At 43.0% G+C, this 17,792-nt stretch overlaps 1 protein-coding gene across 1 annotated transcript in view; it reads right to left on the bottom strand.

The window, feature by feature from the left end:
- Positions 1-974: 974 nt before the first annotated feature.
- Ipo11 (importin 11) overlaps positions 975-17,792 on the bottom strand; it is a 148,240-nt gene continuing 131,422 nt past the window's right edge. The window contains exon 31 of the mRNA XM_051172607.1: positions 975-1,272. Within this exon, the coding sequence (XP_051028564.1) occupies positions 1,108-1,272 (165 nt within the window). The 3' untranslated portion in view covers positions 975-1,107. The remainder of the gene's footprint in view (positions 1,273-17,792) is intronic.

Below are 17,792 nucleotides of genomic sequence, written 5' to 3'. Positions count from 1 at the left end.
TAGCTTACAAAGGGGCAGTGGTTTTCCCACAGTTACATACTGTACCCAAATCTATAGAAAGATAAGACATCTCCAATCTTGCTTTTTAGTATTTCCTAAAAGATGCTCTAAAGGTTCCTCACAATGGCAAGTAATGCAAAGTAAGGCGTCAGACCTCTCCCTCGCACGTTCTGTGCAATGGAGGGACAAAAAGGAAGACTAGTTATGTCAGTGCTAGTACCCGGGGGATTGCTGTTGGGTCCTCTGAGGTGCTGGCACACCTCTGCACTGAGGAACCTGAGATGGGTAAATACTGAGCAGCCTGTCACAGCCAAGCATGACCGTCACAGCAGAAGGGGACTTGGAACTTTATGGTTTCTCCTCGCGCTCACAGGGCTCCTGGCCTTCGAATGTAGCAAAGGGACCAGGGCCAGAGCATGACCAGAGGTCTCCCACTTGGCACTACAGTACGGCAGGTTCACTTCAGCGGGCTTTACGATGTACGCACTCAAAGTAAAGCTAAAAGTGCCTTTACCACTTCCTGTATCAGATTACAAGAATGAAAATACAAGCCTTTGATTGCTCTGTCAGATAAAAACAGCTCCCTTGTGAGATGCTCCCTTGTCAGATGCTCCCTTGTGAGATGCTCCCTTGTCAGATGCTTGCTTGGTGCACAAATTAATTGTATTGTTTGTACAGCACTCTCATTTCTCAGACTTATTTCATTGGTTTAAAAAAATCAAGATAAGGCAACCAAATTTAAGTAATTTGGGTTGCAGAAAAGCATCGGCACATTGACCTTCATCCCCTCAAGTGTTAAAGAGCTCAAAGGTAGCCAATCAGCTTCTCATCTTAACAGGAAGCAATGCAGCTATGTCGATAAATGCACCTCTAGTAAACACAGGGCCCCTCATAAATACAAAATTAAATTCTTTTGAGGAATAGTTTTCTGACGTTAATATTTGGGATTTATACTTATTCTTTATATTTTATAGTAAAAAATTTATGGTCTTGGTTTCTTTCTATTCACACACAAATGACTTCATTTCAGCAGGCTCTCATGGACAGATGGCAGGTGGGGTTACTCATCTTATCTCAGAAGGGTTGGCGGCCACATGACACGTGCTCTTAGAATCCTTGCAAAAACTCCTGCAGCTGGGTGACAATCTCTGTGTCCACTGTTTCCATGAGGGACTGGAAGCCTTGCTCCCCCAAGATCTCCTGCTGGGCCTTGAGCTTCTCGTAGATGAACTGCTGTAGTGACACTGTGTGCACAGGGTCTTTCAGGGCCAGCTGTGGGACAGAGAAGGCAGACAGTGTCAGAGGACACAGACCAGCACCTCCTGAACGCGCCTCACTGTACTTCTGTAGTCTCTCTACAGCAACAAAACCTCTAAAATTCTAAGTCTCCTGCTGACAGTTTTCTGGGGTCCTCTGAGTATAAGTTGCTCTGATGTGCCCAGTTTCTCAAGATCTGGGGGTCCACCATTCAAAGTAATAGAATGTTGCAGAACGCACCTAAAAGAGCACACTGGAGTACAGACGCGGCTGCCCAGTCTCTTAAGGACGACCAGAGAGTCTGCTGCCACAGCCTGCCATGCCCTCAGGGAGCAAGGAGTCACTACTTGCCTCAGCGCACACAGCAACATTATGAGTTTTAGGTTGGGGAGGGATCAAAATTTGTTCTTCTCCTAGTCCCATTACTGTACTTAGAAAATGAAAGTAGAACTAAAATTTTAGTGTGTTGTATGCCTGTGGAGTACATGTACACACACACACACACACACAACACATTAATATTATTCTTCATCTTCGTATTATCACAAAATTCTTTGTGAAGACAAGTTGAGAATTCTAACTTTCGTTTTATTCTTCAAATGACCACCGTGTAGTTTCGACAATGTTGTCTGTACCTTTGCCGACTACTCCACCACAAGCACTGTTTTATGTCCCTGTGAAGCAGCCTTGGTTTATGCTTCAGCTTCTTGCCTTTGTTTTAGAGCAGGCCTCAGGCAGCCATGGCTAGCCGCACACCAGATGCTGCAGCTCAAGCCGGTCTTCAACTCCTGCTCTCCTCTCTAAGCACTGGCACTGTAGGCATGTGCCACTATGCTCAGAACTTCATCTTGGTTTGTTTTTTTTTTTTTTAAAGAATATTCATTCCCATCCATTTTAAAGAACCTCTAGGGCACAGAAAATTGTATGACTCCTGATACATACCATCAGCTTATTTTCCCTATGGTTTGTACCAATATAAAAGATTTAACAGTGCTTTAGTTGCTAAAAATCTGGTGGAACTCATATTATTTAAATGATGTATAATCAAAACACAATATTAGTCTAAGCTGAGTATTTATTTCACCAGTAGTGACTCTGGATATCTGCACAACTTTCAATGAAGTGCACGAATGCCTTTGCCCAATGTAGCTGATTCCAGTCATGTTTGAGTCATATAATAGGTGTTAAGACACAGCTGAGAAAAAAGGATATAAGCACAATGAAACTTAAATTATGCCCCACATATTACCAATGCAGAGTACATAACAAATGCGAGATAAAGAAAATGTCAATACTTATTTCCCTGTAAGAGAGATAGGAGGCAGGGCAGTGAGGACACCACAGCCTCACCCATGAGCTGAAGACATCACTCTACAGCATGCACAGAAGCTGAAGGTAACAATGAAAACCATTTGCTATTTGGGGGTTGGAGTGATGGCTCAGGGATATGAGAACTTGCTGCTCTTGTAGAAGACCCCTATTTGGTTCCCAGGACCAACATGGCAGCTCACAACGACTTGAAATTCCAGTTCCACTAGGTACATGGTGTACACACATGAGGGAACCAGGCCTGACTGGGCTGCCTGCCTGTCTTGCTGTTGCATGTCCTGTTTTTAGCAGCTTCCGTGTCTCTGCTCTATGTTGGTTAGCTAGTCATGGTTACCGCTCTGAGAACACACCCCTCCCTTCCTTGGGACTTTCCCTCATGTGCGCAACCACCTCTTGAGGAATTTCACCTGCGAGTGGCAGTCCTGCTTTGCTGCCTATAAAAAGGCTCTTTGGACACTGAATAAAGGCTGCTGCTGCTCTCTTAGCATGAAGGACGCGCGCATGCGCGCGCGAGCGCGCGCGCGCGCGTGTGTGTGTGTGTGTGTGTGTGTGTGTGTGTGTGTGTGTGTTAAATCCACAGTCCCTCGCCCTTGACTCGGTACCACGGTGGTGCAGGTGCCACAAGTGGAGGTCCCACTGACATCGGGGAAAGAAGGGAGGAAACTGACGGATCGCCTGGGGAAGCTGGTCAGCGCCTCAGGGAGGTAGAAAACGAGCGTATTGGAAATGGGTGCCGCAAGTTCTTCCATGGTTCTGGTGGACTAGTGAGATTGTTAGAGGATCAAGGCACCAGGATTAAGCATAAGACTGTTAAAGATTTTATAAAAACAATAGAATTGAGTAGTCCTTGGTTTATGGTATCAGGAGAGGTAAATATCCAAGATTGGGATCAGGTGAAGTCTGATCTCCAGAGGATTTCACAGAGCAAAGGGTCCAACAGTGTTCCTATCGCTACCTTTTCATTATGGCATCTCGTTAGAGATGCGCTTAAAATAAGAGAGCAGCTATGAAGTATGGATGCCCTGAATGAAGTACAGGAGGAGCACTCTGTAAAAATCTTTGATCCCATCTGAGATTGCCTCTGATATATCTTCTTCTAATTCTGAGGAGGAAGAGGCAACTTTAACCTTTGAAATACGGGCTCTCAAGAAGAAGTTGAGGGAGTGTAAGATCAAAGAAAAATTAGAGGAGACCGGCGTATAACCCAGATTAACAAGCACCACTCTAAGACAGATAGGCAAGGGAGGCCATTGCAGGGAAATGGGCCCCTCGAGACAGGTGTGCAGAGCCTTGCAGACACCTGCCCTTCAACTGATTGAATCTGTGCATTTTATCCCATAGCCTTTCCTTTTTGTTGTTACTAATGACTCCCTTGAGGGGGAGACTTTAAATTGTTCCCTGCAGGTTTGCCATTTAAGAAGTTGCTGGAGTGATGAGAAGACTGCCATGCTGGCACGGACACCTGGAGTGATTCCCTTTCCTGTGGCACATGACAGTGGGCAAGGCCTGGTGATCTATTGTGAAAAGAGAGATTTTGGAATTACTGCTGCTGTTATTGTCCCCACTGCTGTGGCAGCTACTGCTGCCACCACTGTGGGCATTGCCATTTCCTAATCTGTTACAACGGCGCACACGATGGATAAACTCTCAGGCAAGGTGGCCAGTGCATTGGTTACTCAGAATTTCCTAAATTCTATGATACAATTGGCTATCCAAAATCTTAACCAGTGAACAGCCTTACTACAGGACACTAGAGTTCCACCCATTATGGAGGATGCCTTCATAAAGGGCCTACAGACGTTGGGAAGCTTGCTAAAAAGCTGAAGCGACGACGCTATCGCGCTAGGCATCCTGCTATGTGGCTTAGGAGGTTTTGTGTTCTGGAGCCTCTGCCGCATGAGAAAGCAACAGGCATTCAACAGTTCCATGCCAAACAGGTCCTCATGCCTTTGGCAGGGGATAACCCCACTGCCCTGACTTGGCTGAGCCTTGATAAATGAGTATCCAGTGACGGGTAAGACCTTGGACAGGAGGGTTTTGACGCACAAAGCCTTTCCAATGACGGGTAAGATAGGAAACTAATGTCCTGGTAACCTAAGACAGGAGCTCATTTGTATTTTATATAAAGGGGGAACCTGTGGGAACCAGGCCCGACTGGGCTGCCTGCCTGTCTTGCTGTTGCATGTCCTGTTTTTAGCAGCTTCCGTGTCCGTGCTTATGATGGTTAGCTAGTCATGGTTACCGCTCTGAGAACGCACCCCTCCCTTCCTTGGGACTTTCCCTTATGTGCGCAATCACCTCTTGAGGAATTTCACCTGCGAGTGGCAGTCCTGCTTTGCTGCCTATATAAAGGCTCTTTGGACACTGAATAAAAACCACCGCCGCCACTGCTGCTGCTCTCTTAGCATGAAGGACCCGCTGTTTTATTGTGTGTGTGTGTGTGTGTGTGTGTGTGTGTGTGTGTGTGTTAAATCGGCAGTCCCTCGCCCTTGACTCGGCACCACAGTGGCGCAGGCGCCACACACACACATCAAAGCTTAGGATCAGGGCTAACAAGACAGCTCAGCGGACAGAAGCACTTCCTATGCAAGTCTAACAATCTGTGTACAGGTAGAAGGGGAAAAACAGCTTCCAAGAGTGCACACTGCTCATCCTCCCTCCACAATACAATAATAAATACAAAATTTTGAAAGCTAGGATTCACATAGGAGAAAGAACATGTGATGTTTGTCTTTCTGGTTCTTATTTACCTTACTTAATAGAATAATTTCCAGTTCCATTCATTTCCTTGCAAATTTCATTTTATGGCTGAATAAGGTTCCATTGTGTATATTCACACTTTTATTATCATTCACCAGCAGACAGACGTCTAGGCTGTTTCCATTTCCATTTCCTTGCTATTGTAAATAGGTCAATAAACATGGATGCATAAGGACTTCTTTGGTAGGATATGGAGTCTTTTGAGCATGACAAAGTCAGAATGGCTACTAGGTTTATTAAGTGGTATGGTGTGGAGATAAATAGCTTTCTAATGTAATTATCAAATTCTGTATCTGCAGATGGAAAAATATATGGCAAAGGTAGATGTGACGACACTCTCCCTTCCAGACTAATTCCCTCCTACCAATTCTTCTTGCTAAGTACAATTTAAAAAAACTCTAAGCATTATATAGAAAACAAATATAAGACACCTCAAAGAGGTGGAAAGAGGGTAGCACACAAGAAAGTCCTAACTGGAACAGGGTGTGGATTCTGTGACTTCGTTTATGCCTCAGATGGTGCACGATCAGTGCTCAGGAACTCAGCAACCTGGAAACATCAACAGCACAGATAACAACACCAGCTTGTTTGAACCAAAGGACCAAGGTGAGACAAAAACAAATGAACAGGAATCAATCTGCTGACCAACAAGACAGAAAAAATTGTGGTTTTACCCCGTGCATGCCGGCTACATTGAGGAATCAACCCACTCAACCCAACATTGGAGTGAGGGAAGAAGGCCACAGACAAGGCAGGGAGTGTTTCCCCTCATACTCAGGAAGGGTTCAGTCTGGGCAAACAGGAGAACTTGGCAATTAACGCCCACCTGGCAGTAGTGATGTAGCATCTCTTTCTTAACCAGAGAAATGTTAGAAGTCAGCTAAAATATCAGTGTGCAGACTCAGCGTCATACCTCCTGATAAGGTCTTCCATGTTTAAGCTAAGTGCTTGCCTACGACATACGAAGCTCTAAGTGGCACACAACTGTAATTCCAGCACTCAGGAGACAAGAGGCTGCGAAGGTCAAGGTCACCCTCAGAGACATGTCTAGGATTCAGAAAGGAATGAGCTAGAGAGCATGTCTCAAAAACAATAAAAAGACTGAGGCGATGGCTCAGGAGGTAAGAGTCCTTGCTGTATAAGCATGAGGACATGAGTTCAAATCCCCAGATCTCATGGAATCAGGACAGGGTGAGCACCTGCAATCCAGTGCAAGAGGTGGGAGGGAGGAGACAGAGAATGGAGGATCAGTGCCAGGCTCAGTAAGACCTCATCTCAAGGGGGGAATGGGTACGGCCAGTGACCTCTTCTGAACTTTACAGTTACAGTATTGCATTTAACTGTACCCCACATTTGTTGAAGTTTTATCCCTAATGCATGTCACTATTTTCAGATAACAGCCTTAAAAGGGACGATTAGGTTAAATGTGGCAGAAGGTCACACTTCCTAACCCAATATAATATAATGGTGCCTTCATAGAGAGTCACTGCGAATGCTCACTACAGAGAAATGGCCACACTAGGACATCAGGAGAAAGCCACTGGCAAGCAGAGAGGCCTCAGGATAGAGTTTGCTCATACCTTCACCTTGGTCATGCAGGCTGCACAACCCTGAAAATAAGCCTTTCTGTTTAAGCCACTGGTCTGTGTTACTGTGCAGTGGGCTGGGCAGACTCACACATGCAAAGCTAAGTTCAATTGTCAGTACTGCACTTTCATGACAGAAAGGGGAAATTAGGTAGACCATGGTGGTGCATCGTCAACACCAGCACTCAAGAGGCAAGGAGCCTGGGAGTGCAAGGAGGGGGAGCCTCCTCTATGTCTGTGATTGAGGGGGACCTCCTCCCCTCTATATGATCATAGGTATCAAGTCTCTTGTTGATAGTTTTTATAAATGCATAGTATACATTTGAGAAAAAGAAACATAAAAATATTAACAAGGTATAGGCACTGAAGAGCTGTCCCCACTCAATCTGCTGTGGGGTAGCAAGGATGCGGGAGAGACGGCCCCGACCTCATGGCAGACAGGTGAATTGGTCCCACCCCTCACCTAGCAGCACAGTAGAGCCAGCCTGGTAGACAGCTGAGGCATAGGGTGAGGTAGCTGGGGCACTGCTAGAGAGAGCTCGCCCTGGTGGTGCCAGCACAGGACAGCTGGCAGGCTGCACAACTCAGCCACCTCCCAGGCCCACATACAAGGCTTTGAGTTGGCGCACCCCAAAATCTATTCCATCTATGCTCTGCTGGAGGATGTAAAAGGGCTACAGATCCATGCAGGATCTCCATGACATGGGCAACAACAGGATATCCCAGACGAGTCCCCATGAGGATCCCATATTGATAGCGCAGCACAAGCCAGAAGCCTTGAAACACAGCAGTCAATGACTCACTGCAATGAGCATTTGTATGATGTGTGGACAAAAGGTTGTACTGTGGGACACACAGTGACACGGTACAGCTTCCACAATGAGATGAGTTTTTTCTTTGTTATTTTATCCTATCTTATTTTCTTTTGGGGGAAAGGTTGCAAGGGCAGAGGGTGGGTATGAAGGGACGGAGATGAGCAGGATTAGGGTACATGATGTGAAATTCACAAAGAACCAATAAAAAGTTTTTAATAATAATAAGAAATGTTAACATCGAGGGAAACTGGGTAAGGAGCACATGAAAATTCTGTATGGTTTTTGCTATTTACTGTAAATCTAAAATCATTCCAAAATACAAACATTTTACACAGCAGATTCAAAAATCAGCAGAGTATATTTCTGTGGTACAGAGACAAGTAACACCCTCATCTGCATATGCAAGTGGCAATTATGCTATTTGTAAGTAGCTAACTTAGAGGTAAGAACACTGATGCCTCAAGTTCCCTGTGACACTCAAGGCTGACAGCAGCCGAACAGGAATATGCATTTCCAAATCCCTGCTTGTCTTTTCTCCACCATTTCCACAAGCTGAAGCCCTATTCCTACTGACCCACATGATCACTGAGGAAACAGTACATTAGAATGGTTAGGATGAAGTGGCGGCTAGGGTGTCTGGAGGAGCCTTGTGGTAATTAATAGAAAAGGTTATTACCCAGAGTTCTTGACTCTAGATAAATGAAGTTTTAATAGCCTGACTCAATTCAATACTCCATTCACTGGATTTTAATGTGCAAGTAGCTTTGTACTGCCTGGCTTTAAAGCTGTTATTTAAGGACAGTGGGTGTGGTTGAACCACATACGGTTCCTTCCATTGGTAAGGATGGCCTTTGGTAATAAATATGCTTTGGCCTTTTCAAAGTTCAGCCTTCAGGGGCAGTCCACAGCTTAGTTGTCGCAGAGCTACTCACCAGGATGTGTTTCCGTTAAAGACTGCTGCTCCTTGAAATAAAGTTTTTCATTATGTTTCCTGTGTAAACCACCAATTTTTCCCAACAAGAATTCAAGGAAGTGGAACCTTCCACATTCTTGAAGTCAAGAAAGACACATTATGTGACTAGTTACTTTTTAACCCTTCACATACTCTTTGATACTTTTTCAGAAATTAATTAGTGTAAGATTATTTTGGAAGAGAAAAAGGTTTTCTACCCTAGAGAAATACTCAACATCTTAGAAGAATGTGCTTTCCATGTTAAGGCCAAAGTCTGGCTTGGTGCTAAAATCACTGACTCCCTTCCTCAGCTGGGTTCCCTCATCTCCTCCTGATCAAGGGAAACCCCAGATCCTCTAAGGAGTGTCACATAGCCTTCAGGGAGATTACAGGTCCAACCCTTTCCCGATACCACACCATTCAGTGTGCACCTGGGGAGTCCTGGAAACACCCTCCATGTTAATGAGATGTCTTGGTACCTTAACTTTCACCCAATGACCTTTTCCCATACCTCTAACTGTACCTGGAGTTAGCCACACCCCCATGCCCACAAGATTATTATGTACTGTGTTCCCTTTCTTATGACACGACTGTGCTGCTGCATGTCAATGAAGTATCCCTGGCACCCCGAGCCCCAGCGAATCAAACACATTCATCCCCCAAACCCCTCCCACTGCTACAAAAAAATGTGAACACAACACTTTTGAGAATTAAAATCCCAAGTGAATTAATAAAATATTGATATTGGACTGTATATTCATTAGAATTTTTCAAAGCAGACAACAGACCCTCTTGATGGTTGGTCTGTCAATTTTCTTGGAATCTTCTGGTTTAAATGAAAAGTTCAATGACTTACCAACTTTAGTCCCATCTTATCCAATACTTAAACCTGTGTCACATGCGTGCTCTCACCCTAACACCTAGACTAGGAATTCCATGAGACTGCTAGCTCATCAACAGGCACCCTTCCTTTCTACAGACACACCATTTACCCAGCTGGAACGTGAGCAGAAGACTCCAGCCACCACTGAGGCCCACTCTTTAGCCAGCCCTACTATGCTCCTCCCCTCAGCTTTCCAGCTAGATCAATGTGGTCAGGTCAAGCTGAGGGCTTCTGCTGCCTGGAGTACTTCTGCAGGCGACCTCCACACCTAATGCCACAGGCCATGCCTTCTTATCTCTAAGACTTTTAAGGCTTCAGAATGTCGCTTTAGAATTTCTTTAAAAAAAAAAAAAATCACATTCTTCTTGTGAAATAGGGAGAGACATGAACACCAAGGACATCAGAGGACAATCTGCAGGAAATGTGCTGGTTTTCTACTTCCATTCTTGGGGACGCCAACCCTATGATTTTACCATTACGTCCATCCTGCTTGTTCCCTGACTACAGTGACTATTGTGCCTACTTCGTTGGTACCTTTAAAAAGAAAAACAATTCTATCTATGCACCTGTTTCAGCATTTTTCTGCCTCTGAACTCCTTTTTAAAAAGTATTGATGTCTTTACTTACTTTCATTTTCTTTCTTTCTTTTTAATCTTTTTCTTTTTTATATATACATTCTATTATTACACATCTATACAATAAACCGCCTATAGCAAGAAGAACCACGAAACAATCGAGACTTACATAAATGTTACATTCATAGTGTTTTGGCTATTTGTACTTGTCAGTCTTGAAGAAAACATCTTTCTTATCTTGGTACGTCTAAAATTCTGAATGTAAATAATTATCTGTCATAGCTCATCATTATCAACATCTATCTAGACCTAAAAACATCTTAACCCCGAAACAACTAAACTATCTGGTCTTCAACCCCATGAGAGACTAAGGCTAACTTTTGTTTCACATACTGAAGTAGGTTTTGGACTCATTTATCTCCATTCTTTTTTGATATACATGACTACAGGCAATGAGTAACTGAGCTGTGCCCACATGCTTTTATGCCTCATTGTTTTATGTCATCTGGCTCAAAACTGCAAGCTGACCTTCAAATTAAAGTTTAAAACTTTATGGAGTATGATAAACACTTTCTCAACATTTAGTTTCTAGCTTTATTTCATTGCTGTCAGACAATATGACCTATACTACTTCTGCTTTGCAAAATTAGAGGTTTTTATCACAGCCTGTTTTTGGAATGCTTTAGGAACATGTGTATTATCTTGAATGAGGTTTTGTTGTTGTTGTTTTTTAATAAAGCCATTAAATTACATTTATTGATCACATTCTTCTGCTCTCTCACTATGAAACCGTGTACTCCACCTGGGTGCAGCTCCACACCTGAGCCACAAACCCAGCAGCTGTGGGAACCACAGTCTAAAGCATCAGTTCAGTGAGAAAACTGTGAGAACAAAGTGATTTCATAAAAGGAGAGGAAGGAAAATGGGATAAAGTTCACCTCAAAATGCTGTTAGAATCACAGAAGTATTTTTAGGATCGTATAAAAACATGCTGCCTTTTAAGACGGTTCCTTATGTTTAAAAAGGCATTTTTGTTTTTATGAGAGTTTCACTGTGTAGCCCAGGCTGGTTCCTCCTGCTTCAAGCTAAAAGAATCTTTACTATGAGTCATTTTAGCAGCAAATTCCAGACAACTTCCAGCAACAGATTAGATGGAATGCCATCTCTCTATATTGAAGAAGCAATTTCATGTTAAATAAACTAATTAAATAATGGCGAGTAAATAAATTATTAACTTAGCTAATTACTATCCATTTACCATTCTTTCATAGTGTTTTAGCTAATTAATTTATAAGCTAAATTAATAATGGAAAATATTCTCTGTTGCCACTCAGTTTATTACTTTAGTAGAATGAGTGAATAAAATGGAATAGGATATTCAGAGGTGTGTTATATGGACTGATGTATGTAATTAGATAACAAGTCTGCCAGGTATGTAATTAGCAATATCTTTGATTCTTTCATTCCTCAAAAATATAACTAGTACCATGTTTGTCAACTCTGTAAGAGAATATACCATAAAGCCAAAGATATGTCACAGCGCACTGACCCTACAACACAGAAATACCAGGCAGTGCCGTAACAGTGAAAGAAAATTAAGATTTCAACTTTTTTTGTTGATGTTTTTTGTTTTTCAAGACAGGGTTTCTCTGTGTAGCCTTGGTTGTCCTGAACTAAATTTGTAGACCAGGCTGGCCTCGAACTCACAGCGATCCGCCTGCCTCTGCCTCCCGAGTGCTGGGATTAAAGGTGTGCACCACCACCACCTGGCTAGATTTCAATCTTTACCCTAAATGTACCTTTAGTTCTCAGATTGTCCCCGACCCTGTGTTTGAGTGAGAATCTCACTGTGTAGACTAGGCTGGCCTCTACACTAAGATCTTCTTCACGCTCCCAACTGTTGAAGGTACAGGTGTACATCACCACGCCCAGCAGAATGTCATGATTCCTGTCTATAAGCTAAACTCGAACACTACAATAAGAACCCTTTACAGACAACACCTGCTCCCTTCCAGCTCCTTATGACTCCAATGGCCTCAGAGGCTCCAAGAGGATGAGATCATTTAGCAAGCCATGCAAGACTCTCAAGTCTCTCCATGAACACATTTCACAGGGCAAGCAACCAGGTGAAGGACTGAAGGGTGCGGTGCTAAAGATAGGAACTGCTGAATGAGGACCTAGAAAGGCAAGGAAGTTTAGCCAGTCAGCGAGCGCTCGGGATTGAACTCAGGTCTGCGAGCTTGCAAGGCAAGTGCTTTCACCAAATGATCAATCATTCATCTATAAAATGCAGAATATGATGGGGGACTGGGGAAGTGAAAACCTTCCATCTTGGCCATCTGCTGACATAACAAGACTTTGAAGGAAACTGTAATATTTTAGAACCTGAGTTAGCTCAGCACCTCAGGGAAGGGAATACTAGTTCCACGACTACTTAGCTTGTTTCCCAGAGAGCTCAGAAAGATACCACATATATTCTGGCTTTTTAAATCAATTTTTAAATTTTTTCTTTTTTACATATACATTTATATTATTACACATACACACAATAAACTAACTACAGCAAGAAGACCACAAAACAATCAGGAATTATATAAATGTTAATTCATAGTGTTTTGTCTATTTTTGTATACTTATTTCAGTGGGACACACCACAAGGCCACAGCAACACGAAGCCAAATGGCAGACTCAAAAGAACAGCTTTAAAATGTAAGCTACATAGAAAACAACATTACTTAAGCATCTCAAAATGCACACCTCACTATTTGTCCTTCATCAGGACAGTTTCCCTAAACCACAGAGAACTCAGCACACCAAGATTTAATCCGAATTAAAAATGCCCTTGAGATTTAAAACTAGAAATGAGTTTGTGCCAATCCCTCAGAGTCCATCTTGCTTTGTGGTTAAGGATCAAGTTCATGGTAAGTGAGACACAGTTTCAGCATCAACTACCAAGCAGTATCTGACCTCCAGTACAGCTGACGACCACAGGTTAGTATCCCACACAAATATCACCACGACAATCCATGATCCAATGAAAACACTTACGATCTGTGAGTTTGAGGCCAGCCTGGGATACATTGTGAGACCCTGGCTCAAAACAAACAGCTTTACATTAAATCCTTAAAAATGGCTGCACTGAAGAGCTGGAACTAAGACCCCGAACTGTGTGCTGGTATGACGGGGTGGTGTGATGGGGTGAGAGGAAGTAGGAATGGGTCAGCAGAAAAGACAAGAGAAAGTAATTCCTGTGACTTGGGTCTGAAACAACCAAGTTGGATATGTGAACCCAAGCAACAGCACTGCCGTGCACTACCTGAGGAGCGCATCTGTCATTAACTGAACGGTGAGGGGGTAGCACCTGTTTGGGATGCAGTGAGATCCTGGAGTTGGAAAATGCCACGAAGGCCTCTCCTCTATAGTACAGTGTGGCTAAATATAACCTTAACTTTTTTGGTAAACATTTTCCTGCTCTGGTCACAGAAACTAATCAAATACTCTCTAAATGAAGAAAGAAAGAAAAAGAAAAATAGCTGAGTGTGGTAGGCTATACATATTCCCAGGAATTAAGAAGTGGAGGCCATTCTCAGATAGACAGCAAACTCAGGCCTGTCTAGAGTGGGTGAGACCCTCCCTGCTTCAAAAAGGGGATGGGCAGCGATGTAGAGTGGGTAGCTTGCACAGTATACAAAAAGCCCTGGCTTCAACCTCAGCATCACATAAACTCAGGCATGGTGGTGTGCATGCATGTAATCCTAGCACCTAGGACATAGAGACGGGAGTGGAGTGGTCATTATCAGAGTCATCCTTGGCTACACTGCAAATTCAAGGTCAGCCTAGACTAAGAGACTCTTTTTTTTTCTCTTTTGGCTTTTCGAGACAGGGTTTCTCTGTGTAGCCTTAGCTGTTCTGGACTAACTAACTTTGTAGACCAGGCTGACCTCAAACTCACAGCGATCTGCCTGCCTCTGCCTCCCAAGTGCTGAGATTAAAGGCGTGCCCCACCACCACCACAGGCTACAAGAGACTCTTAGAAGGAGGAGGAAAGGAAGCAGGGGAGGAAGGGAAATATAAACAAATCTCTTTTTTTAAGAACTGGGAATCAGTTCATTTGGTAAAGTGATTGCCTTGAAAGCAGGAAGCCCTGAGTTTGACCTCTAAAAAGAGAACCTGAAAGAAAAAAAAAAAAAAGAAAGAAAGAAAGAAAGAAAAAAGAAAGAGTGCAGGTACAGATACAAGTGTGCAGTGTGCATGTGGAGGCCAGAGGACAAGGTCAAGTGTCATCCTCAGAAACACCTTCTCCTCTTTTGAGACAGGGCCCTTCATTGGTCTGAAGCTCACCCACCATGCTAGACCAGCTGGCTATCATCCCCAAAGACTGCCCTGTCTGCCTTCCCACACTGGGGTTTCAAGGATGGCACAGGGCTGGCACCTCCACAAGGGTCTGGGGATAAAGCTTGGGTCCTAATGCTTGCAAGGAATGCTTTACCGACTGGGCCATTCTCCTAGCCATACAGTCACTTTCCCCAGGAGCTGAGGCTTAGGATCAATTTAAACCACTCAAAAGCTGAGTGAACAGATGCCTTCCAGCTGCTTTTGTTTTCAAGACAGGGATTTACTTACCCTGTTGCTGGTTCACAGACCTGCACCACAGGCCTAGCAAGAATCCCTGCTATTTAAAGGATTCTGACAGCCTGCATTCTAATGTTCTAAACAGAATGAAATTTTATTTATCAAAAATCAAAATCACTTATGACATGCATTTATAGCTATGGAAGGATTAAAAACTCCTTAAGAAGAATTTATTATTTTAGCTTTTAACAAATCTTTGTATAATATTTAGTCCAACAGAAAAAAATCCAAAACTTCACACCTATTTCTGTATTCAATCTCTTGTCCTATGTGTTTGGGTTAAACTAAGGAAAAAGAACAAAACAAAAAACCCAACAACAAAAGCACCTACATTCTTAGGCATGTAGTTGAAAAATAAAAGCTTAAAACCATTTGTAGATCATTGCCGTGGTGGTGTGAATAGCTATGGCCCCCATAGACCCATGTGTGTGAATGCTTGGCCCATGGGGAGTGGCACTATTAGGAGGTGTGGCCTTGTTGGAGGAAGTGCGTCACTGTGGGAGTGGGCTTTGAGGTCTCCTATGCTCAAGCTCCACCCAATATGGAATCCAGTCTCCTGCTGCTGCCTTCCGATCAAGATGTAGAATTCTCAGCTCCTTCCCCAGCACCATGTCTGCCTGCATGCTGTCTTTGTTCCCTCCAAGATGATAATGAACTAGACCTCTGAAACTGTAATTCAGCCCCAATTAAATGTTTTCCTTTATAAGAGTTGCCTTGGTCATGGTGTCTCTTCTCAGCAATGGAAACCCTATGACAATTATAGATGTATTTTTTTGAAATTACTATAAAACTCACAGAATATTTTCTTAAAGGTCAGTTAACAAGAAATCAGAAGCCACCATGAACTTTCCACTCTCAGTTACATTGAAATCTACTTGTCTATCTTGCTCTTTGAATGATTTTTTTTAAAAACATGAGCTAACTACTAGTCATTTATAAAATATAGGTCCAGTGCTGAAATATTTCACTATCAAAATACTGTAAACTTAGTACCACTGCTAGGTACCACTGCTAAGTACATGTGAAAAACAAGTGAGAAGCTATCAAATTTAGGGGAGAGACAATATGTAAGTTTTCCAAAATTCTAATTATGCTTGATTGTTCAAAATTTCGCAGTAAGCAACACAAACTATTCGGTGTTTTCCTTAAGGTGACAGGGTCCTTTCAAGAATAATATACACCAAACACCCAAGTCTGAATTACCATATTTATTTATGTCAGCTACTCTTTTGTATTCAAATGGTGCTGCATGGGAAAAGGGGAGAAGGGGCTAATCTGGCTGATCCCGGAGCTCACTGGCTGGCTAGAAAGCCATAGGGAACTTCCTGCGTACTAGGTTTACAAGGCTGGCTTTCTACATTAGCACTAGGAATAGAACACAGGTCCTCCTCAGGCTTTTGCAGGAAGCACTGCCTAAAACATGCATGCAGGGACAAGAAGGTATCTCAGTGGCAGAGTAACTGTCTAACCGATATAAGGCCCTGGGTTCAGTACTCAAGATGTGGAGGTGGCATGGGGTGAGATGGAAATTCATTCAATAGAATTTCATTATATTCAAGCATTAAAAGAGTTCATATTCATACTTGTATATTTATACCTAAGAAAAACTTAACAGGACAGAAACACACACACACACACACACACACACACACACACACACACACGCACACACACACTATCTCTCTCATGAAATACAAAAGATCCTATAATAATATGTACAAATAAAATACTGGGAAGGGTACATATCACATTGGTAAAGGTTTCCTTGGGGAAACAGTATTTCACATATGTAATCTTTTATTTATAGTTTTGTTTCTGTCTCTTTTGTTTTGTTTTGTTTCTTTGAAATTGGGTTTCTCTGTGTAGCCCTGGCCAGCCTCAAACTCAAAGATCCATGTGCCTCTGCCTCCCAAATGGTAAGATTATTTATGGTTTTTAAGTTAATAAAAGTCACTTTCATTTTCAAAAATCTCTTTAACATAGGAACTCCCATGTTAAGAGCATTGCTTTGAGCAGGATGTTAAATTAACTTTTCTTCTAGCAAAACACAGGATAAAAGTGGCAGATGGGAAAAGCAGAAATGAAAACAGAGAAGGCTAGCAGGCCCTTCTGAGTGAGAACTAAGCATCCTCCCCAGGGTCCTCCTTGTTATGTAGCTTCTTTAGGTCCGTGGATTGTAGTGCGGTTATCCTGTCTTATATGACTAATATGCGCTTATAAGTGAGTATATCCCATGTGTGTCTTTCTGGGTCTGGGTTACCTCACTCGGATGATCTTTTCTAGTTCCATCATTTGCCTGCAAATTTCAAGATTTCTATGTTTTTAATAGCTTAGTAGTATTCCATTGTGTAAATAGACCACAGTTTCTTTATCCATTCTTCAGTTGAGGGACATCTAGGTTGTTTCCAGACTTGGGCTATTAAGAATAAAGCTATTGTGAACATAGTTGAGCAGATGTCCTTGTGTGGTAGAACATCTTTTGGGTATATGCCCAGAAGTAGTATAGCTGGGTCTTGAGGTAGAGCTGTTCCTAATTTTCTGAGAAAGCACCAGATTGATTTGCAAAGTGGTTGTATAAGTCTGCACTCCCACCAGCAATGGAGTAGTGTTTCCCTTTCTCCACATCCCCTCCAGCATGTTCTGTCACTTGAGTTTTTGATCTGATGGTGTAAGGTGGAATCTCAGAGGTGTTTTGATTTGCATTTCCCTGATGGCTAGGGACCTTCAACATTTCTTTAAGTGCTTCTTGCCTGTTCGATACCAGAAGAGGCTGAAGAGAAGGAACAAGACAGGAGCCCACCATAGAGGTCCTCTGAAAGACTCCACCCAGCAGAGGATCGAAGCAGATGTGACTCACAGCCAAACTTTAGGGTAGACCACAGGGAGTCTTATGGAAGAACTGGGGGACTAGAAGGACCTAGAGGGGATAGGAGCTCCACAAAGAGAGCAAGGGAACCAACAAACCTGGGTTGGGGAGGGGGATGGAGGAGCTGCAGAGACTGA

The sequence above is a fragment of the Acomys russatus genome, chromosome 30 (assembly GCF_903995435.1).
Source record: "Acomys russatus chromosome 30, mAcoRus1.1, whole genome shotgun sequence".
In the NCBI taxonomy this organism is placed as follows: domain Eukaryota; kingdom Metazoa; phylum Chordata; class Mammalia; order Rodentia; family Muridae; genus Acomys; species Acomys russatus.
This window is presented reverse-complemented; position numbering and strand designations above follow the sequence as displayed.